This window comes from Podarcis tiliguerta (assembly GCF_965153285.1).
Source record: "Podarcis tiliguerta genome assembly, chromosome: 13".
Lineage (NCBI taxonomy): Eukaryota > Metazoa > Chordata > Lepidosauria > Squamata > Lacertidae > Podarcis > Podarcis tiliguerta.
The window spans coordinates 34,550,065-34,573,290 of NC_139546.1; the positions used below are offsets into that span (position 1 = coordinate 34,550,065).

General features: G+C 46.8%; 1 protein-coding gene across 2 annotated transcripts in view; it reads right to left on the reverse strand.

The window, feature by feature from the left end:
- Positions 1-734: 734 nt before the first annotated feature.
- PTPRH (protein tyrosine phosphatase receptor type H) overlaps positions 735-23,226 on the reverse strand; it is a 35,454-nt gene continuing 12,962 nt past the window's right edge. Inside the window, exons 3-16 of one of the 2 annotated variants that reach the window (XR_014504556.1) lie at positions 18,386-18,637; positions 17,082-17,360; positions 15,758-16,033; positions 13,921-14,184; positions 12,158-12,239; positions 9,971-10,061; positions 9,118-9,208; positions 8,395-8,471; positions 7,142-7,276; positions 5,993-6,115; positions 3,570-3,730; positions 2,816-2,951; positions 1,864-2,180; positions 735-1,776 (exon numbers count right to left, since the gene is read on the reverse strand). Coding sequence is in view for 1 of the 2 variants with exons in the window: in XM_083411706.1 (XP_083267832.1) it covers positions 2,043-2,180; positions 2,816-2,951; positions 3,570-3,730; positions 5,993-6,115; positions 7,142-7,276; positions 8,395-8,471; positions 9,118-9,208; positions 9,971-10,061; positions 10,246-10,293; positions 12,158-12,239; positions 13,921-14,184; positions 15,758-16,033; positions 17,082-17,360; positions 18,386-18,637 (2,153 nt within the window). In the remaining variant the exon portion in view is untranslated. Of the gene's footprint in view, positions 2,181-2,815; positions 2,952-3,569; positions 3,731-5,992; positions 6,116-7,141; positions 7,277-8,394; positions 8,472-9,117; positions 9,209-9,970; positions 10,062-10,245; positions 10,294-12,157; positions 12,240-13,920; positions 14,185-15,757; positions 16,034-17,081; positions 17,361-18,385; positions 18,638-23,226 lie in introns of both variants that reach the window. The other variant, XM_083411706.1, reaches the window with a different exon arrangement.

A 23,226-nucleotide genomic window follows, 5' to 3' on the forward strand; every position in this document is an offset into this window, starting at 1 on the left:
AATGCACAGGGTGATCCAGCTGTGGCTGCAATCCTACACCTCCAGCGAAGTCTACAATCAGTGGGGTGTCCATTTGTAAAATTTCTTTGGTTTGGCGACAGCCCTAATTTGTATAAACAATGACTTGTAAGTCCAGGAAGAAAGAGGCTGTTGACATTTGTGATGGGAGGGAAACTGACAGGGCTTCAAGGCATGAGCTTGAGAAGACGAGGCATCTGGAATACCAGAAGCCATGAGGAGGTTTTATCTACTGAGGATTTTCATACTGAATTTGCACCAACACCCTTTGTATGACCTGTCCTTGAAAACCATGTGGGCGAGCTGTTGCCATCCTCATCTTGGCTCTGGTTGTTGTGGGGATTTCTGCACAGGGCTTGTGTGAATCCGCACTCCTACGGCAAATGAGAATCGCCTCTCTGGGATGATACAAGAAATCTTTTGAAAACAGGGGAAGAATTTCATCCTCTCCAATCCCTTCTGCTTTTGTTCATTACTTTTCCTCCAGGGAACTCAGGACTTTGTGCGTGGCATTCCCACCCCTCCACTCAATATCTCTTCACAACAACCCTGGGAGGTAGGTTCAGCTTGGACAAAACAGTGGGCAGGAGATGGCGCAGGCCCAGTGAGCTTCATGGCTGAACCAAAGGCTCCTGAATCAAAGATTCTTCCTGTAAACACTGCAGTGGATTTCATCACCATACCGTCAATATGCAACAAACATGCAGGCCACTTAGTCTGCTTGTGGTTTAGTCAATTTTATCTTTTATTTATTTATTGCATTCATTTTTCGCTTTTCCTCCAAGGAGCTCAAGGTGGCGTACATGGTTTCCTTCCTCCCCATTTCATCCTCACAACAACCATGTGAGGCAGGTTAGGCTGAGAGGCAGTGAACAGCCCAAGGCCACCCAGTGAGTGGAGATTTGAACCCTGGTTTCCCAGGTCACAGTCTGACACACTAACCCCTCCACCACACTGGCTCTCAAGTCCAGTGCTGTGGACTTATAGACAAAGTTGAATTTGTTTCTTCTTGGGGTGAATAATAGAATTCGAAGGGACTTCAGGGACCATCTAGTCCACACACACACACCCCGCAACGCAGGAATATGCAGCTGGCCCTTACAGGGATCGAACCTGCAACCTTGGCATTATCAGCGCCATGCTCTAACCAATTGAGCTAAGTGGGTTTGCCTTCCTATAGATAGGACAAGTGGTTGCCAGTCATCGCCCATTGTTTGCTCTCTATGCTACTGGAGGCTTCCCTGCTTTGGATTAAGCTCATTATAAGTTTCTTCATGACAGATCCTGCTAATTTCATTTGCTAGATGCATCTTCTTTCGCTCTCCCCCACCCACTTTAACCCCTGGCCAATCCAGAGGTGACATTAAGCACATCTTGGAATACTGTGTGTGTGATTCTCTTCCTCTACTTCTCCTTACCTTGGGAAGCCTGAGATAGGCTGTTAGAGTGGTGCAGTGGGAAAATGGAGGGGGGGCTTGTCCCCCCACCAAAAATCACCCCCTCTCTCACACTTGAAGCTACCATTTGCCTCCAGAGCTGCTACAGAAGAGCTACCACAGTCGTATCCTCAGATACATGTGTGCTGATCAGTTATTTCATTTTATTTGTAAAATTCCGTACCTGCCTTTCACCCATAAAGCCAAAGGACAGGTCGCTGCAAGAGCAAATCTGTCCATTTCGGCTCCTCTCAGCTTCTCAGTCCTAAGCTCCACATTTCCATTTCGTATGTTCCCAACAGATACAACGCGTGCAATTTAACTTCCAACCCACAAAGAGAGAAGGGGGCAGGGAGACACACACACACACACACACACACACACACACCTCATCACTTCCTCAGCTGGCTGGCACAATCGTGTCAAAACTGGGCTGGGGAAGGGATTCCAAGTGAATTTGCATCTCCTCTAGGAACCAGCGTCTCCCTCCCTAGGGAAGCACATCCCAAAGTCTGCTGTGGTTTTCAGGCCCTTGGGCACATGGGCCTCCTTGGTGCTTGCCAGGAGAAGACCAAAGAAGACAGGCTGTCACACCCGGGAAACCTCGTAGCCTTGCAGGGCCCAGGTGTTTTCATACACTGCAGTGTGCTCTGTCTTTTCACTGTCGCTCTGAGGAGGAGCCTGGAGGGCGTCCAGGAGACATTGGTGAAGAAAGACGAACTGGGACTGCGGAGAAAAGAGGTGTTAAGGGTGTGTGGATTAGAGCACTGCCAGGAGGACAGAATTTCAACTTGCTTTGTCACATATATAGCTCAGGAAGATTCAGCTCTCTGTCAGGGCAGCTTTGAGCACTTCTTATGTCAAAAAGAGCCCTGCTGGATGAGGCCCATGGCCCATCTAGTCCAACATCCTGACCTCACAGGGGTCAACCAGAGGCCCCCAATCAATAGGTCGTGCTCCTTCTTTCAGATGTGGTGGATGGCCCAGATGTTTGCCTGCCTCCTCTTAAGTCGTTTAACAGAGAACCGAAGTCTCCAAAGAGAGCCAGAGGGAAGCTGTTTAGTAACTAAAGGTAAAAGGTTAAGTCCAGTCAAAGGTGACTCTGGGGTTGCGGCGCTCATCTCGCTTTTCAGGCCAAGGGAGCCGGCATTTGTCCACAGACAGCTTTCCGGGTCATGTGGCCAACATGACTAAACCACTTCTGGCACAACGGGACACCGTGATGGAAACCAGAGCGCATGGAAACGCTGTTTACCTTCCCACCGCAGTGGTACCTATTTATTTACTTGCACTGGTGTGCTTTTGAACTGCTTGTTCAGGACAGATCTACTTCACGTAACGACATATTCCAAGCCTCTCACCTCAGTCTGAATCATGAGCGGACGGTTCATCCTCAGCTTCCGAACGAAGGAGAAGACTCCAAGCTCCCCTGTGACCTGGGCTTGGCGCAGCAGGGAGTCCAGGGAGATGAACGTCCCCGTCCGGCCAACACCTGCGCTGGAGAGGTGGGAGAGGGAAGGAGAGGACAGTGTCAACCAAGACCAAGGCCACATTCACACGACACATTTATAGCGCTATGATGCCACTTCAAAGAGTAATGGCTGCCCCCAAAGAATTCTGGGAGCTGTAGTTCGTTAAGGGTGCTGGGAGTTGTTAGGAGACTCCCAATTCCCCTCCCAGAGCCACAATTCCCAGAATTCCACGGGAAGAGGCGTTATGGATAGTTATTGATGGGGAGCCAGTGTGGTGTAGTGGTTAAGAGCAGTAGACTCGTAACCTGGTGAACCGGGTTTGCCTCTCCGCTCCTCCACATGCAGCTGCTGGGTGACCTTGGGCTAGTCACACTTCTCTGAAGTCTGTCAGCCTCTTTCACCTCACAGAGTGTTTGTTGTGGAGGAGGAAGGGAAAGGAGATTGTTAGCCGCTTTGAGATTCCTTTGGGTAGTGATAAAGGGGGATATCAAATCCAAACTCTTCTTCTTCTTAAGCTACTCTGGGTTGAAGTGGCTCTGCCGTTTGTGGTCCCTCCGCAGCCTCAGTCCACAGAACCTGTGACTTACACTTCTCCCTGGCTCTCCCCTGCCCCGATCCTCTTTTCCCCTCCTCTTGGGTTTACCTGCAGTGTACCAGAGCTGGCCCAGCGCCTCTGTGCTCCTCTATGTGGGCCCTCACGAGGTCTCGGAAGTGAAGGATGGTGCTTGTGATTTTGGGCACCCCATGGTCCGGCCATGATGTGTAGTGGTAATGCCTGGCCAGGTGGACCTCAGATAGGTTCACCTGTTGGGACACACACACAATTCAAGCGTTTTCTTCAGAACCTCCCCTGGGTTTCACCTCCGTTTCTTTCCAATTGGCACCTCAACATCCTGAAAGCTGTGGAAGCTCTCAGGTCCTTGTCACACCATGTGGTGATGGGGGGGGGAGTTTTCATTTGTTTATTTCCAAACTTCTATGATTCTGTATACCAGGAGCGTTCGTTGTTTATTTTGAAGTGGCTCTGTTCCGCTCCCAAATGCAACCACTTGAGCTTGGTGTCCGAGATAACAAAGTGGGACCTGCAACAAAATGTTGCAGCGCACCTTCCTGGCCCGCTGTCAGGGCTGGGCCAGGAGGTGGAAATCAGGTTCTGTGGGACGAGCCAGTGGTTGAGATAAAAGAGTAAACTACAACCGGAGGATGAACTCCAGGAGGAAGGATCTAGGATCAAGCTGGGATCAGGGCCAAAAACAACCCAATATACAGGAGGCACAACAGAATTCAGGAAGATCTTGTGGCTCAAGATCAGGAAGCCCCTCTCATATCCTGCCCAGAAACATCATATAACCCAACTAGGTGGGCAGAGTCAGCCTGGGGTTCCTGAGGGCACAGAACCTGTCACCTGCACCACACAAGGTAACAGTTATCCACACATCCCAGTGGCTTGTGACACTTCCTAATAGCAGTGCTCTCACTCAGGGTTCCAGCAAGCCAGCCATGGGTTCCTTGCAAGGGGCTCAAATGCCCCTTCTTCTCCCATGTGCCCTCATTTTCCTGCTTTTTTCTGTATTTTTATCTTGTAAACCACCCTGAAATCTTTGGATGAAGGTTGGTATATTATTATTATTATTATTATTATTATTATTACTACTACTACTACTACTACTACTACTATTTTTCAACTAGAAATTATTTGGGTTTTATAAGGCTGCCCACCCCCCAGTGTTTTAAAGGGTATTTTTGGCTTATGCATGCCTTGGGATTACTTCCACTGGCAGAGGAACAGGGGTGCGGGGAGAGCGCACCGTCCCCAGTGGCACAATGATAATAATAATAATAATAATAATAATAATAATAATAATAATAATAATAATAAAATTTTTTATTTATATCCCGCCTTCCCCAGCCGAAGCCGGGCTCAGGGCGGCTAACAACAATAAAACAGTACAAAAGTACAGCACAAACAACACTCTAAAATCATTCATTATAAAATTAATTAATTCAAGCCACTGGCAACCATTGGGCCAGAGCTCCGCGAAGATTGCCGAGGGAGGGAGTCAGGCTGTGCCCTGGCCAAAGGCCTGGTGGAACAGCTCTGTCTTGCAGGCCCTGCGGAAAGCTGTCAAGTCCCGCAGGGCCCTGGTCTCTTGTGACAGAGTGTTCCACCAGATCGGAGCCACGGCCGAAAAAGCCCTGGCTCTAGTTGAGGCCAGCTTAACTTCTCTGTGGCCTGGGACCTTCAAGATGTTTTTATTTGAAGACCGTAAGTTTCTCTGTGGGGCATACCAGGAGAGGCGGTCCCGTAGGTATGAGGGTCCTAGGCCGTATAGGGCTTTAAAGGTTAAAACCAGCACCTTAAACCTGATCCTGTACTCCACCGGGAGCCAGTGCAGCTGGTATAGCACCGGGTGAATGTGATCTCGCAGCGAAGACCCCGTAAGGAGTCTCGCTGCAGCATTCTGCACCCGCTGGAGTGCCATTGCAGCTGCCCCCCCCCTGCGCTGGGCACCATGCCCCCGCAGGTGGCGCTCCACGCCCCTGTGGGCTTTGTGCCACACCCCGGGACACGCACCACGCCCCCACCTGTTCTTGAAGCTCCGCCACTGATTACTTCCCTGTCTCTCAGTGACTCCCTTTTATTTTGTTGAGTTCACAGTTAGAAGGATTGATTATTTCATTATTATAATTTTTAAAGGGACATCTTTAATTAAAATTATGACAACCAGTATTATTATTATAATTATCACGAATATCATCACCATTATTATTTATCATCATCATCGTCATTATTAAACAATAACAATTTGATTCACTTCCCAATCTTCACCCCAAGGTCCCAGGATGCGCCCCAGCAATTTAAAATACAACACTAAAGATCAGAAAACTAAGAAAACAAGAACAGAGTGGGTCTCAAAAAAGCTGGAGAAAAGAGACTACGGAATTGGCAACAGCCTCAGTTGCAATGATAAAGCAGCTGGATAAATATTGCTTCACAGGGCAGTTATTCTGGGAAACCATTTGGATGGAACGCTGGGGGAGGCGGTCCTGATCCCTGTCCGTCACCTGCTTGATAGTGAAATCCCGGATGGTCCAATCGGGGAGGATTGTCTCTGTGGTGACGGACACTGTGATGTTGTCGTAGGTGCAGGGTGTGTAGTCCAGAGGCCAGTAGCGTACACATTTCACCTGACCAGAAGAAGGGGCAAGGGGAGAGCCAAGAAAGTTAGTGGAAGGACTGGCCTTGTGGAAGAGCAGAGCAACTGTTAAACTTTGGTCAGGGTTTGGTTGGGCTGTTGCAGATCAAGGGCTCTGAAGACCAGGTCTACATCTACACCCTCCTCACAGCAGCTGGGGAGCTGCAAGCTCTTTGGAATGAGCTCCACACTTCTGCTCCCTGCCTGATACTATCTGCTGCATTTTACAAACATTGAAAAATGTCCATCACTTCTAGGGAGGAGAAAAGAAAGATTTGCTTATTTGTGTAAGTTGCCCTCAATCGACAACCTACCATCGAATTGGCTGCTTAGCATCATGGCCTCATCCTGAAGGGGTGGGATCACTCAAGCAACTAATTCATAAAGGAGAAAGGAAACAGGGGAAACGATGGCACTGAAGAGGTTTAAGGAAGAAGAAGCGATCAATCTCACAGGTATTGGGGAGGGGGGATTTCTATCCCACTGAAAAAAACTAGTTTTGAACACCTCACCCCCAAAGTAGATAATATTTTTTACAGCCTGAGATGGCTTGCCCCTTTTGAATGGGCAAGTAAAGGTAAAAGGTAAAGGACCCCTGGACAGTTAAGTCCAGTCAAAGGTGACTATGGGGTGCAGCGCTCATCTTGCTTTCAGGCCAAGGGAGCCAGTGTTTGTCCACAGACAGCTTTCTGGGTCATGTGGCCAGCATGACTAAACTGCTTCTGGCACAACGGGACACCGTGACAGAAACCAGAGTGCACAGAAATGCTGTTAACCTTCCCGCCGCAGCAGTACCTATTTCTCTACTTGCAGTGGTGTGCTTTCAAACTGCTGGGACAGAGCAATGGGAGCTTGCCCCAATGTGGGGATTTGAATTGCCAACCTTCCGACTGGCAAGCCCAAGAGGCTCAGCGGTTTACACCACAGCACCACCCACATCCCCCAATGGGCACCCCCCAAGAGGCAGAACATTGTTCAAGCAGTTTCCTGACTTCCAGCCAAATGGCACAATTCTCACCCGTCCGTTCTCAGCGCAGTTAGTGAGCATGACCACGGTCACGATCTGCTGCTCCCATATCATGCGCCAGAAGTCGTACAGTGTCCCAGGCAGTGGGCCTTGGGCTGCTATGAACTCCTTTTCCCTCTCAAAGCCCTGGAGTGAGTAATGAGGAAGGAAAGAGAGAGAGAGCTTTGCCTTAGTACGGAATCAATGGGAAATCCAATGTAGTCACAATGAAGAGTGGCAAAACTTGTTTAGACTGAGAGCCACTTTATGTGGTGGAAAGCTGAAGGAGGCCACATTTCAACAGTGACTGTGGTTCACACACACACATTCACATGCCATTAATATCCACATACACGGGGACACCACCCCTTCTAGCTCCTGCTCAATTTGCCCTCAGCTGTTCTAATAGAAGTGTTGCCCAGATTTTTGTCATTTGTATGCCTTGCCTTTCCGTATATTTATTCAAGGTGGCTGCTAAGCAAAAATAAAGCAGTATCTGTACATATAACAACAATTCAAGAATGTCGTCACGCTGCACTTTGCTTTGCCACAGACAAGAGAAACTGGGTTCCCAGAGTTGTTGGGCCTCACAGCAATGTCAGAGGGTGAAGAGGAGAGAACCAGAACCAGAACCAGAACAAGAGACAGGCAGGTAGACAGCCCTGACAAGTGAGTGGACAGCTCAGGCAGGACACAGAGGTTTGGTGAGTTTTAGGGGAGGAGGGGGTGCTGTTTTTGGTGAAAGTGGGTGCTGGGTGGCTTTGGCAAAGGGTGGGTGGGGATAGATGGGACTGGCTGGCAAAGAAAGCAAGTGTGCAGCCCCTAGTAAAATAGCAATAACGTGTCATAAAAAAAATGAAACCAGCTCTTAAAATGACAGAGAAAGCAGTAAGAGCCGAAACAAGGATGGCAACCTACAAAAGCTAGTTGAAATAAAAAAGTTTCCATTGCTTGTCTAAAAGCAAGCTACAAAAAGTGAGAATAAGTGTACTCAAAGTCACTCTGTAGTGAGATGTGCAAAGTCAAAGCAGACTCTCTCTAACCATGAGATTGTTGCTCATTAATGGGAGGTTAATGAACCCTGGGAGAAAACTGGAGACTAGTTGGCATTATATATTGTGGGCTGAGAATATACCGTGGTAAAGTTGAATCCCAAATCTATGCCAAGCTGAATTTAAGTTATACAATTTTTGTCAAGGGTGAATCACAAAGGGTCCGAAACCACATCTCACACAAAAATACAGCCGGGGTGGTTCAGGACTCACAGGCATGTAGCTTGCATTGATGTAATCTGAATTGGGGTCTCCGGATTTGATGGTGAGCTGAACTCGCGAGTGGTCATCTGCAGAGAAGGAACCAAAGGGGTTAAAAGTAAAAGCAGAGAGGGTGAGCCGATAAATGGATAAAACTGAAAGTAAAGCAGCACCAAATATGGATTTACATAACTGAAAAGTGGCAGGAATAAAGTTGAGCAGCAGAGGCATTGTGGTGTGGTGGTCAGAGCGTCAGACTAGGGTTGAAATCCCCACTCAGTCAAAATAATAATAATAATAATAATAAATTTTTATTTATATCCCGCCCTCCCCAGCCAAAACTGGGCTCAGAGCAGCTAACAACAATAAAAGTAACACAGTTTACATAAAATCACAATACAATTAATAAAAACCCAGCCCTCAAGGGTCAATGCACATTCCTCCCATTGCCAGAAAAAATTATCTGAAGTAGTGGGGAATGAGGCTAGAAGTTTTCTGAAGAAGTTCATTGATCTGAGCCAAAGCCTGCCTTACCCAAGAATTCTGGGTCAAGCATCAGGTGGCTCTCAAGCACCAATGACAGACCCCTCCCGCCTCCTCCTGCTTGAATCTCTGGTCTTTTGAGGTTATATCTGAAACCACCACTCCGTAGTGAGATGTTCAAAATTAAAGCAGACTCCTTTTGCTAAGTGCAACCGACAAAGGAAAAAACAGGGCAGGGGGAACGAAACTGACATGGCAGAACGTTGCTGTAGCGATTCTTGACTTGATTTTCAGGCCGCTCTGCCACGCTCTGGGGCTGTCTTGTCCCCACGTCCTGCAGCTGCTGTTATGTGGGCAAGGAAAAGAGAAATTGTAAAACAAGAGGCGCAGAGAGCTACGAAACAAGGCGACTCCTTCAGCAAAGCACAAACCCAAAGGTTCTTCTCTGTTTCTCAAAATGTATATAAGCAGTATATAAAAATTCTGACAAAAAAGAAAAAAGAATGCAGGCTAAGTATTTAAAATAGTAGATACGAAAAGTATTTAAATAGTGGATATGTAAAGTATTTAAAAGAGTGGCTGAATAGGATCCGGGATCTCTTATATCTGGCAACAGCTCTCATTTAATTAGTAAAAGAAACAAGAGGGAAAGGACACACAAGAGTAATGTTTATTATGAAAGCTGGGATTTATATTCCGTTTTTAAAGATCTTCTTGAAGCAAATCAACAAATAGATTCAATAAAAATAATAGAAATACAAAAAAAGAGCACTGTCTGGAAGACGCTTAATGCTACGTTGGTAGGGTACTTTAAACTGGGCTTTATTCTTAATTTCTGGAATACCCTTTTCAGTCTAAAACAAGGATGGCAGAGTATTTTTGCTGTGATTTAATTTTAAATAGACGTATCATATGAATGTAAATGCCTTATACTCAATCAGACCACTGGTCCACCTAGCTCAGTAATGTATACACTGGCTGGCAGCAGCTCTTCAGGGCTTGGGACAAGCCCTGCCTGGAGACGCCGGGGATCGAACCCAGGACCTTGCGCATGCAAAGCGGGCGCTCTGCCCACCGAGCTACAGACGCCACGGCAACCTTGTACCTGGTATTCCTCTGCAAAGCCAAAGCCGCTGTTGGAGAAGCGCTCGTGGCAGTAAGCTGGGAAAGCCAACACGGGCACAGAGTCCAGGGCTCTGCAGGGGAGGAAAAGATGGAACGGTTCTCTCTTTAAATCTCAAAGTTTAAGCAGGCAATACGTAAATAACTGAGCAATTGTGTCACAGATAACTCTGTTCTGCCCCCGCCAATAAAGCCTGCACCCCCCCCCCCAAATAAATCCTGGCTACGTCTATGTACCCCATACCCCTTCATCCTCACCCAGGCAGTCCCATATCTGCTTTCTGTTTCTCCAAGACATTCTTCGTCCTGCAAAGGAGACAGAAAACTAAGCAACGTCTGTCAGCGGCAGGGTTGCCATCTGTCCTCTTTTCCCAGGACACGTCCTCTTTTTCAGGGGTAAAATTTCTGTCCAGGTGGATTTTTGTAAAATTTGCCAAAATGTCTTTCTGGATGAGACATAGACATAACTGGTGGTTGAAGATTTGCTTACCTCTTCTCTTCTCCGCCCCCCACCATGCCAGATTTATGTACTGTATAAGCTGAACAAGCTATCCGCTAAGCCCGCTAAGCAGCTAATAGTCCTAATCCGCTAAGCCGCTAATGGGCTTGCTTCGCAAGACGAAAAAAACCGCAAGACAAAGAGACTCGCGGAACGGATTCTTTTCGTCTTGCGAGGCACCACTGTAATCTCTAATCAGAACACCTAACAGGGCACTATAGAACTGAAGCCTGCAGTACCCGAACCTCCCACTGGGGGAGCCACGGCGCTAGACCAAGGGCCCTTTGTCCATAAACAGAGCTGTGGTGATTTGAAAATTACTGCGTCACCCAAGGGCCTGTGAGAAATCCACACAGGGAGAAATTTGTCTCTTCTCTCATGACACTAGAACTCGTGACCATCCAAGGAAGCTAAATGTTGGAAGATTCAGGACATAAAAAAGAAAAGTACTTCTTCATGCAGGGCACTGTCAAACTATGGAACTCTCTGCCACAGGAGGCAGTGATGACCACCAAAATAGTTAACTTTAAAGAAGGATTGGACTAACTCTTGGAGGACGGGGCTAACATGGTTCCTATATAAATGACGGCTATGCTTTGCCTCCACGGTTGGAGACTACTGAATACCAGGAGGGGAGAGGGCTCTTGTGCTTGGCTGCTTATTGGTTTCCAATAGGCATTTGATTGGCCACTGTGGTGAAATAAAAAATTTAAGGTCTTATATACTGTATTTTTCGCTTAATTTTTGGAGAGGGAAAAGTGCGTCCTATAGAGCGAAAAATACGGTATATAATAAATGTTCATGAATGTACCAACCAAGCACATAAATAGATATGTGGACCACATGTCAGGAGCAGCACAGGAAGACCACCCTGAAACCATTTTGACTCTCAAACTGACCAAATGTTTTCTCTGCAAGGAGGGAGAGGGTGAGGGAACCTTCCCATTGTCTCAGGAATTGGGAAATCACCAACTCAAAGGAATGGCCAGACTACCAGGAAAGGCAATCAGATAAGGCGTTATCAGATAACCTGGCAGACAGGAAAAACAACAACATTCAAATTTCTGTGGTAGACCACCTTTTCTGTGATGTAGGTATGATGTATCTGGGGGGTGGTCTTGGGATCCAGGGCAGGGAATTTAAAATGTCTATATAAGGGCAGGCAGACCTTGGTTCTGGGTCCTCCTCCTTTCCTGCGTGTGAGGGGAGCACCCTGTTGCAACAGTTCAATAAAGATCGGGCTTACGAGCTGCTTTGCTTCTCAATATTCTCTGGTTGGCCTCTGTTATTTTCTCCTACCGATGGAGAACCTACAAAGGACTCTATAAGGGCTCTTGTGTCCCCCATAAGGGAATAAGGGCAGGTTTTGTTCATTACAGTGGGAACAGGATGCTGGACTGATGGACCACTGGCCGGATCCAGGAGGGCTGTTCTTGCACTCTTATGATTTTCTGTAGCTGGAGAGAAGACTTCAGTGCACTGCCTGTCCCTTTGCCCCCCACCCCTGCAGAGGAAATGCGTCAGGGGGAAATACAAGCCGATAAACGCAGCTTGTTTTCTTTTCCTTTGTGCCTCTGGATTCAGGTTACTGCGGCCCTGATGCTCCCCCCCCCCCCCCGCTGGGGTCAATAATGCTGTGCAGCGGAAGCCTGCGATACTGAGCTTGCTCACCTTTTCCTCCAGAAATAGAACAGCAGCAGGCTGAGGAGGACTGAGAAAAGCAGCACAGGGAGCAGAGTTTCAAGGATGACCCCTAAAGACAAAGAAAGAAAATGCTGCTATAAAGTCTGTGTGTGTGTCTAAGTCAGGGATGGGAAACTCGTGGTCCTCCCTGTGTTCATAGAATCAGAGAATTGTAGAGTTGGAAGTGACCAGTGCAGGAATCTGTTACCCTGTGGTCCCTTCTCACTCTTAAAATCTATGATTCTAAGCAGGGTATAAAAGGGATGCGGGTGGTGCTGTGGGTTGAACCACAGGGCCTAGGACTTGCTGATCAGAAGGTCAGCGGTTCGAATCCCCACGACGGGGTGAGCTCCCGTTGCTCGGTCCCTGCTCCTGCCAGCCTAGCAGTTCCAAAGCACATCAAAGTGCAAGTAGATAAATAGGTACCACTCCAGTGGGAAGGTAAACGGCGTTTCTGTGCACTGCTCTGCTTCGCCAGAAGCGGCTTAGTCATGCTGGCCACATGACCCAGAAGCTGTACGCAGGCTCCCTCGGCCAATAAAGCGAGATGAGCGCTGCAACCCCAGAGTCGGCCACAACTGGACCTAATGGTCAGGGGTCCCTTTACCTTTAAGCAGAGTATAAATGAAGGAAGGTGCACAGGAAAAGAAGGGAGCACAGCTTAGTGGTCTGCTGAGCACCTGCTTGGCATGCAGAACTCCGCAGGTTCAATCCCTGGTAACTCCAATACAGTGGTACCTTGGGTTACAGACACTTCAGGTTACAGACTCTGCTAACCCAGAAATAGTACCTCAGGTTAAGAACCTTGCTTTAGGATGAGAATAGAAATTGTGTGGCGGCAGCAGGAGGCCCAATTAGCTAAAGTGGTGCTTCGGGTTAACAACAGTTTCAGGTTAAGAACAGACCTCCAGAATGAACTAAGTTCTTAACCTGAGGTACCACTGTATTATTTTAAAAGGATCAAGTCGCAGGCAATGGGACAGACCCAGAAAAGGCTTTGCTGGTAGGACTGATGTTGTTGGCCCATCTAGTCCAGCGCCCCATTCTCACAGGGGCCAGCCAGGTGGCTGTGGGAACCTGCAAGCAGAATCCGAGCACAAGAACAGCCTCCCCTCCTGTGGGGCTTTCAAGCAACTGGGATTCAGGAGCACTGCTGCTTCTGGCCACAGAGACAGAGCATCATCGCTTCTGTGGCTGGTAGTGACTGCTGGGGCTGATGGGAACTGGACTCCACAGCATCCGGAACCCTGACAATGCCAGACTAGACAAGCCGCTGGTCCCTGGTGTTAAGATGGCTTTGAGCCCTCCCAAGTCTTTTCATGCATTTTGCACAGAACAGCCCACACCCCTCACCCCAGGGTGCTCTGTGCCTGTTTGCCAAGGGTCAGTAATATCCAAGGCAACACGATGACCAAGTACAACAATGCAATGGTTCTATGTTTTCAAGAGACTCCACCAAGAGTGCACATTTTGTGACTTTCAGAGATTTATAATATTTCTGTTTATTTGGTTTTGCAGAGAGTTTCATATATTTCATATTGTTCAATGTTCTGTATAGATTTTATAAAGAGTTTATATTGATATTGCATTGTGTTGCCTTGGATATTACTGACAATTGTTTGCAACACAGGGGTTTAATTGTTTGGTTACTTATTTGCCAAGGGTGCCGTCATTCAGAAAGAGAAGCGTTTTTAAACAGCACACTTCGCCCCCAGCCCGGCCACTGAAAGGCTTGCTCAGATGTGTCTCACCTGCGTTGCTGGTGGTGCACATCTTCTGGGCGGGCGCTGCCTCCTGCTCATACCAGAACGTCTGCACTTGGACCAAGTAGCTCCAGGCGGGTTGCAGGTTGTCAATCTCCGTCTCCTCTTTGCAGACGGTCCATTCCTGGACAAGCTGGTCTGACAGACAGACCTGCAATTTACTGACCTTGCTGGCTGGGCACGTCCAGGACAATACCAGACGGTCGCCCCACATGGAGGAATCGCACTTCAAATTATTCACGTGGTCTGGCTCTGTGCAGGTGAGAAGCAGAGAGTACTGTGGTGTTGTTGTTTTAAATATATATATTTGCATGCCCACAAACATGTGAATCCCATCCTTTTTTCAATAGGACCTCTCAGTGAAATGGATGAAGTTCCCAGTTCTATTCTTTATACCCCACCCATCTGGTTAGGTTTCCCCGGCCACATCTGCCAAAGACAGGGCAGGCCACCCGTGAGGCCAAATGAGACAACCACGTTGGCAGGGGCAGACTTTGAGAATATGGTTTCCCTGGGCAAGGACAAAGGCTGGTGAGCCGCCTCCCTTGAATAGTTCTTATTTTCACAGTAATTCTTTTTGGTACAGTTGCTTTTTTATGGACCTTCTCAGTAGGTACCCATTTAAATATAGGATGATAATTGTTGTTGATGTTGTTATTCTGACCCTGGACAGCGGGATCTACAGGGGCAGCAGATCCGGACGCCAAGGAATGCATCACCTGCTTACCACCAGTCTAGGGGATGGCAGTGCCTGTTAGCTTCCTCCACTTCAGGTGTCAGGGACTGGACGCCCTTCTCTTAAACCTTCCCATGGGCAGGAGGACAGAATAGATTTAGAACAGTGGTTGGCAGAGAGGCATAGTCCAAAGGGGGAAAGCTGGGAAACACTGGGTGAGGCACAACTAGAAGAGGAAACACCAGGAGAGAGAGAGAGAGAGAGAGAGAGAGAGAGAGAGAGAGAGAGCTGGCCGATTCAGTGTCCTTGGAAAGAATTCCTGCCCCCCACCCCCACCCCTTAGATGGGATTTGAGAGTGATAGAACAGAGAGCTCAGCGGCAACAAGCTCAGATTACCCGATGTAGTAGTGATGTTGATTAATGGGGACAGAAGGAGTGAATCCTTACTAGGAGCACTGCCATATTTTTAGAGAAATATGCATTCCTTTGTCTCTCAGTGTGATTATTAAAGAAACTAATTGGTAAGGTGCTCTTTCTTTTGATCCTGGGGGTCCTATTCCCCAAAGCCTGACATCAGGTGATATTCACACCACTGGATGGAGGGAGTGATTGCTAAACTGCTCTAGGAGCTGTATGTCACAGGCTGGTTGGATGCAGAGAAATAGTGGCAGGTGCAGAAGCAGAAGCAGAGGCAGAAGCCAGAGAGCCAGAGAGAGGTAGAGGCAATGAATCCTAGTTTGGTCCCCCTCGGCAAACCCTCCACCTCCTCTCTGGTGCCCCCTGGTGTTGGGCTCCCTGCCTTCTGCCCACTAGTGAGCACCAGCCACCATTATTGGGTAAGATGGGCCAATAGCCTGATTCAGCAACAAGCGACTGGGGGTGGGGGTGGGGAGGTGAGGCTCAACATCTATGTGTGGCTGGGTTAGACCTTCCCTCTACTAATTTGTAACATAGGCCACTGAATCACTTCACAGTGTGTGTGTGTTTGTGTGCTTGTGTGTGTGTGTGTGTGTAGCTGCCCGTTGAGCCTCGCTGCCTGTGGAACTCCTGCCATGAAAGCCGATGCTTCCTTGCATGCCAAGCCCCCCTTTTGAGAGAAGATGGGTCCGCCCCATTTTCTGCCCACCCCCAAAGAAAACTGTAAGTACTTGTAGCCCCTTCTTGCAGAACGCCAACGCTGTACGCGCTCTTGTTTCCCCCTTCTGCTACGCTCAGCAAAGTGAAGGTGTAGTTGGAGCTTGGAGTGAGACCCATCAATGTCATCTCCATGGAAGTGCCAAGGCGCATTTCATTGTCGTTGGACTCGTTCAGGTTCTTCCACCGGAGCAGAAAGCTGCTGAAAGCTGAGTTCGGCTTCCTCCAGGATAATTCAATTTCTGTCTGGCTGCTATTGCGGACCCTGAAATCTGTAGGGGGCAAGGGGCCTGAAAGGAGGAGGCAAGATTTGTCAGGAGAGCCAAGTCACAAAAAAAGCAGAGGTTGTCGTGTTAGTCTACAAGGGGGGAGAACTGCCCCCCACCCACAATTAGGCAATGCCACCTCTGCATCATGCAGCCTGATGAATAGTTCTGTTGAACTCAAAAGCTTACACTGTTTTCTGACATTTGGGTTGGTCCTTATAAAGACATTGCCCAACAGCAGCCACCCCACGCCCCCCATTTACAGAGGTGTCTTTCAAAGACTAGACACAGCTTCTCCCTTAATGTGTGCTCATAAAATGCCACTCTCCTCTCTGTGGACCTGGGACTTCTTTTCTCCAGCTGCTTCTACACTAAGTGTAGAATTTCTTTAAAATTTTAAGACAAAAAGCACTGACAACAAACTTGTAAGCCATGGCGGACTGAACTGTCATGGGGGCCCCTTCGCAAGAATGTCTAGGTAACCACTGTTATCCTCTTCAATGGGGCTGTTCCACAGCAGATTGCCACACCACAACATCTGTGCTACCGACTCTTGATCTTTGGGATTGTTGAAATATAGTCAACAAAAAAATTAATCAAATTGAGTCATGCAACTCAAACTGGGTGTTCTAGACCCCAAAAAGTTTTAAGCACTGTGAACTAAAGTCGCTTCTGGGGCGCCTCTGGGATTAGGGGCCCTGAGACTTAAGCTTTGTTAGTTTCATACCAGATCACAGAATTGTAGAGTTGGAAGGGACCCTGAGGGTCATCTAGTCCAACCCCTTGCAATGCAGGAATATGCAGCTGTCCCACACAGGGATCGAACCTGCAACCTTGACCTTATCACCACCAGGCTCTAAGCAACTGAGCTGATCCATCCTTGCCTGAAAAGTAAAGCTAGGTGGAGTGACCACGACTAGCTCAACGTCTCCCAGTGAGTTTCATGGCTGAGTGGAGATCTGAACCTGGTTCTCCCCACCCCTGGTCCAACCCTCCAACCACTACACCCCCCTGCCCAAAGTCCAAGCCACATTGCCGCCGCCCCCCGCCAGACCATGACAGTTGCACTCACATGTCAGAGCCCATTTGCTGGCTTCTTCGCTCTTAACCCTGCCGATCTCGGAGGCCAGCTTCACTGAGTATAGGATCCCCGGCTGGAGTTGTGTGATGTTGTAGCTGAGGCAATCGACTCCAACCGATGCGCTCCCCGACAGGTTTGCGCCTTTTCCGCCGTGCCAGCTCACCCTGTACGAGTAGTGTGCAGCATTGCGGTCTTTGGGCCGATCCCAGGAAACAGGGATGCTGTTGGTCTCGCACTGCGATATGCTTATATTCTTGGGAGCATTTGGAGCTGAGGGAAAGAGCAGGCTCACTAAACACACCACTGCAACCCCTGCTGGCCTTGCGGATGTTGGGAGCCCAGCGTCCTTAATCCGAGCAGCACATCCCTCCAAGCCAAAGCCTACGATACTCACACCTCGTCTCAAAATGGGGGCACCCTCAGGTAGCTGCCAGGGCTCTGGCGCCCCGGCTGGGCCCAATCCTGATCCCTGCCCCTTTGACTGGTGCTTTGACCACTGAATGACTGAGTCTAGGAGCTGCCGTCTAGAGTTCCCACAACATCCTATTGCTGCGGTGGGAAATTTGAACGGCGGCCATTTTAATTCCCCCACTGTGACTCTGACCTAGCGTTGCTGTGAGAAATTAGAGAATTGGGGGGCCCACAAATCCCTCTCAGGCCTAAAGCTGGTCCTGATGACAGATCCTCCAAGTATCCCCATTTTCCAAGATTAACAGAAGCTGTCCCAGTTTCTGATTTGATCCCAGAATGTCCCACATTTCCTTAGGACGTCCCTGTTGGAGAGGTGTTGGAGGGCAATGGAGTTATGCGACCCCCCCCCCCCCAAGCCAAGGAGATATGTAATGATACAACCTTTAGAAGACACCTGAAGGTACCCTTCTAATAGGGAAGTTTAAAAAAAAATAAAAATGTTTAATTATGCTTTTATATAAGTTGGAAGCCACCCAGAGTGGCTGACGCAACCCAGTCAGATGGGTGCGGTATCAATAATAATAATAATAATAATAATAATAATAATAATAATATAATAATAATAATAATAATAATGAAATAGGACGTCCCTATTTTCATTGGAGAAATGTTGGAGGGTATGGGACGATGTGCTCGTGCTGATGGGAGTTGGAGTCTTGAGGAGCTACAGGTTTCCCCTCCCTGTTCTGCAAGCCACCGCTGAGGTCTGTGGTGCTGATATGGGAGCTTGGGAGTGTTTTCTATGTGACTCAATCTACTAGGAGCAGGGGAAAGTTCTCAGGGTCCTGGCTGCTGCTTCCCTTTCTCCTCTGGCCTCAGCCTACCTGTGGTGGCCTGTTTGGTGCTCCCGATGCTGGAGACGTTGTTGTCAGAAACGGCAAAGACTTCAATGTTGTACGTTTCGCCTGCTGTCAGGTTGTGCACCCAAAGCAAGTTTCCGGAGGTGTTGCGGCACCCCAGCAAGCAGACCTTGTATCTATAGAAGCTGGCGTGAGGGTCCTTGGGCGGCGCCCATTCAATCTGCAGCGCGTCCACCGTGCGATTCTGTATATTGATGTACGGGACAGGTGAAGGGCCTGTGATAGAAGAAACAGAAGGACCCTCTAGGCTCTTTGATACGAGCAGACCTACAGGCATAAGCTGGTCCTGTAAGAAAATGACACACTTTGGCCCATTGACAATCAGTTTTTGCTTAATTCTTTATGACATTTCTGCTAAAACCATATAACCTCATTCCAGCATCCTTCTAACATTCATTAATTTTACAATATTTCTGTAAATATACTTTGAATTTTTTCCAATCTTCTTCCACCGACTCTTCTCCCTGGTCTCGGATTCTGCCAGTCATTTCCGCCAATTCCATGTAGTCCATCAGCTTCATCTGCCATTCTTCCTGGGTGGGTAGATCTTGTGTCTTCCAATGCTTTGCGATAAGTATTCTTGCTGCTGTTGTGGCATACATAAAAAAAGTTCTATCCTTCTTTGGCACCAATTGGCCGACCATGCCCAGGAGAAAGGCCTCTGGTTTCTTCAGGAAGGTATATTTGAATACCTTTTTCATTTCGTTATAAATCATCTCCCAGAATGTCTTAATCCTTGGGCACGTCCACCAGAGGTGAAAGAAGTACCTTCAGTCATTACATTTCCAGCATTTATTATCGGGCAAATGGTAGATTTTTGCAAGCTTGACTGGTGTTATGTACCACCTGTAAATCATTTTCATTAAATTCTCTTTTAAGGCATTACATGCCGTAAACTTCATACCTGTGGTCCATAACTGTTCCCAGTCAGCCATCATAATGTTATGTCCAACATCTTGTGCCCATTTAATCATAGCAGATTTCACTGTTTCATCTTGAGTATTCCATTTCAACAGCCAGTTATACATTCTTGACAAATTCTTAACTTTGGGGTCTAACAATTCTGTTTCCAATTTTGATTTTTCCACCTGGAAGCCCAGTTTTTTGTCCAAATTATATGCCTCCATTATTTGATAATAATGGAGCCAGTCTCGCACTCTGTTTTTTAATTTTTCAAAGCTCTGCAGTTTTAATCTGTCTCCCTCTTGTTCCAGAATTTCCCAATACTTCGGCCATTTGGCCTCCATATTGAGTTTTTTCTGAGCCTTTGCTTCCATTGGTGACAGCCACCTTGGGGTTTTATTTTCTAACAAATCCCTATATCTTATCCAGACATTAAACAGTGCTTTCCTGACAATATGGTTTTTAAACATATTGCTTTAACTTTATCATACCACAGATATGCATGCCAACCAAATACATTGTTAAAACCTTCCAAGTCCAACATATCAGTGTTTTCAAGAAGCATCCATTCTCTCAGCCAACAAAATGCGGCTGATTCATAATAAAGTTTAAGGTCTGGCAGGGCAAATCCACCTCTTTCTTTAGCATCTGTTAATATCTTAAATTTTATTTGAGGCTTCTTGCCCTGCCAGACGAATCTGGATATGTCTCTCTGCCACTTCTTGAAACAGTCCATTTTGTCCACAATTTGCAATGTTTGAAACAGAAACAGCAACCTTGGCAATACGTTCATTTTTATCGCAGCAATTCAGCCTAACAGTGATAATTTCAAGTTTGACCATATTTCTAAATCCTTTTTCACTTCAGTCCAACATTTTTCATAGTTATCCTTAAATAGGTTCACATTTTTAGCAGTCATGTTAACCCCCAAATATTTCACTTTCTTAACCAGTGTTAATCCTGTCTCTTTCTGAAACTTATCTCTCTCCATCACAGTTAGATTTTTCTCTAAAACCTTAGTTTTCATCTTCTTCAACTTGAAACCTGCTACCTGACCAAAATCTTGAATCAATTCCAATACTCTTTTAGTACTAGATTCTGGCTCCTGTAAAGTCAGTACCAAATCATCAGCAAATGCTTTCAATTTGTACTGTTTGGCTCCCACTTGTATACCTTTAACCAATTGGTCCCTTCTAATCATATTTAGCAAAACCTCCAGGACCGATATAAAAAGCAATGGAGAGATTGGGCAACCTTGTCATGTTCCTTTCTCAATCTTAAATTCTTCCGTCACTACATTATTCACAATTCATTTAGCCTTCTGTTCTGAATAAATTGCACCTATACCATTTCCAAAACCTTGACCAACCCCCATCCCCTGTAAATTCTTCTTCATAAAACTCCAAGAAATATTGTCAAAGGCTTTCTCCGCGTCCACAAATATCAAAACTGCTTTAGTATTAATCTTCACTTGTAATTTTTCTAAAATATTAATTATGTTCCTCGTATTGTCAGACAAGTGTCTGCCCGGGAGAAAGCCCGCTTGATCTTTATGAATTTCTTCTGCTAACACCTTTTTAAATCTTTTAGCCAATATATCTGCCAAAATTTTATAATCCACATTAAGCAGTGATATGGGGCGGTAGTTCTTGAGCTGTGTCTTTTCCGTCTCTGTTTTCGGTATAAGTGTGATGTAGGCTTCCTTCCACGACTCTGGTGCCCTTTTCCCTTCCAATATTTCATTACAGACTTCCTTTAAAGGTTGTATTAACCATTCTTTTAGAGATCTGTAGTATCTTGAAGTCAATCCATCCGGTCCTGGGGATTTACCCAATTGCATGTTCTGAATGGCCCCTTCTACTTCCTGCACTGTAATTTTGTGATTCAACATTAACTTATTTTCCTGAGAGATTTTTTGTAGTCCATTAATTTTCAAAAATCTATCAATGTCCATTTCTTTCTGCTTCTCCTGTGTATATAGTTGTTTAAAATACCTCTGGAAGCACTTTCTAATTTCCACTGGGTTCTGTATATTCTTCCCTTCCACTTCCAAATTCGTAACGGTATTGAGTTTTTGTATTTTTTTCATTTGCCAAGCCAATAGTTTCCCACACTTATTTGCCGATTCAAATGTCTTTTGTCTCATCTGTTTAATCTTCCATTCTATTTCCTGATTCGTCATTTTCATATATTGTACTTGATATAACTTTATCTCTTTCAGAATCTCCTGCGACTTTGGTTTCGCCCTCAATTTCTTCTCTCCTTCCTTTATTTTTCCCAGGATTTTATCTTTTTTCTCATTTTGAATTCTCTTCTTAATTGCATTCTGTTGTATCAAGAAACCTCTCATAACAGCTTTACTTGCATCCCAGATTACTCTTTTTTCCACAGTAGTGTTCATATTTATCTCAAAATAGTCTCTCAAAGTTTTTTGGGCCTTCTTAGTCACTTCTTCGTTCCTAAATAAGGTATCATTCATCCTCCATCTAAAGGAACCAGTTGGCATCAGTTTCATTTCCATCTTCACAGCATTGTGGTCGGAGCATGTTTTAGGGCAGATTTCCACTTTACTAGTCTTCGGAGCCAGTCCTCTAGTTACCCAAATTTGGTCAGGCCTGGAGCCAGTCCTGATGACAGATCCTCCAAGTATCCCCATTTAACAGGATTAACAGAAACTGTCCCAGTTTCTGATTTGATCCCAGAATGTCCTGCATTTCCTTAGGATGTCCCTGTTTTCATTGGAGAGGTTTGGAGGGCAATGGAGTTATGCGACCTCCAAGCCAAGGAGATAAGTAACTATACAACCTTTAGAAGACACCTGAAGGTACCCATGTATAGGGAAGTTTAAAAAAAATTAAAATGTTTAATTATGCTTTTATATAAGTTGGAAGCCACCCAGAGTGGCTGATGCAACCCAGTCAGATGGGTGCGGTATCAATAATAATAATAATAATAATAATGAAATAGGACGTCCCTATTTTCATTGGAGAAATGTTGGAGGGTATAGGATGATGTGCTCATGCTGATGGGAGTTGGAGTCTTGAGGGGCTACAGGTTTCCCCCCCTCCCTGTTCTGCAAGCCACCGCTGAGGTCTGTGGTGCTGATATGGGAGCTTGGGAGTGTTTTCTATGTGACTCAATCTACTAGGAGCAGGGGAAAGTTCTCAGGGTCCTGGCTGCTGCTTCCCTTTCTCCCCTGGCCTCAGCCTACCTGTGGTGGCCTGTTTGGTGCTCCCGATGCTGGAGATGTTGTTGGCAGAGACTTCAACGTTGTACGTTTCGCCTTCTGTCAGGTTGTGCACCCAAAGCAAGTTTCTGGAGGTGTTGCAGCTCCCCAGCAAGCAGACCTTGTATCTATAGAGGCTGGCATGAGGGTCCTTGGGCGCCGCCCATTCAATCTGCAGCGCGTCCACCGTGCGATTCTGTATATTGATGTACGGGACAGGTGAAGGGCCTGTGATAGGAGAAACAGAAGGACCCTCTAGGCTCTTTGATACGAGCAGACCTACAGGCATAAGCTGGTCCTGTAAGAAAATGACACAGTGTGGAGAGCTCCTTTCCAGGGCTCCCACATGCCACATCATTTCCATGATACTACACACACACACACACACACACACACACACACCCTACCTTCCAGTTTCCCAACTCCTTGCCTCCACACCTGTGAATCATCTGCCCTTGGCTACTGAAATGGCAGTAGCATCATTCCATGGCTACCTGAGCAGAGCCTCTGCTATTTGTTGTGTTATGCGACACTGGCTATATACAACAGGGGCACCCTGGCAGCAGTGCCTACCTAGTTTGTGGACTTTGTTCCGAAGGAGGCTCACAGTTCTTTCCGCTGCTGGAGTTCAGGTAGCACGTAAAGCTTGGGATAAGAGCTCAACTACAGTAGTACC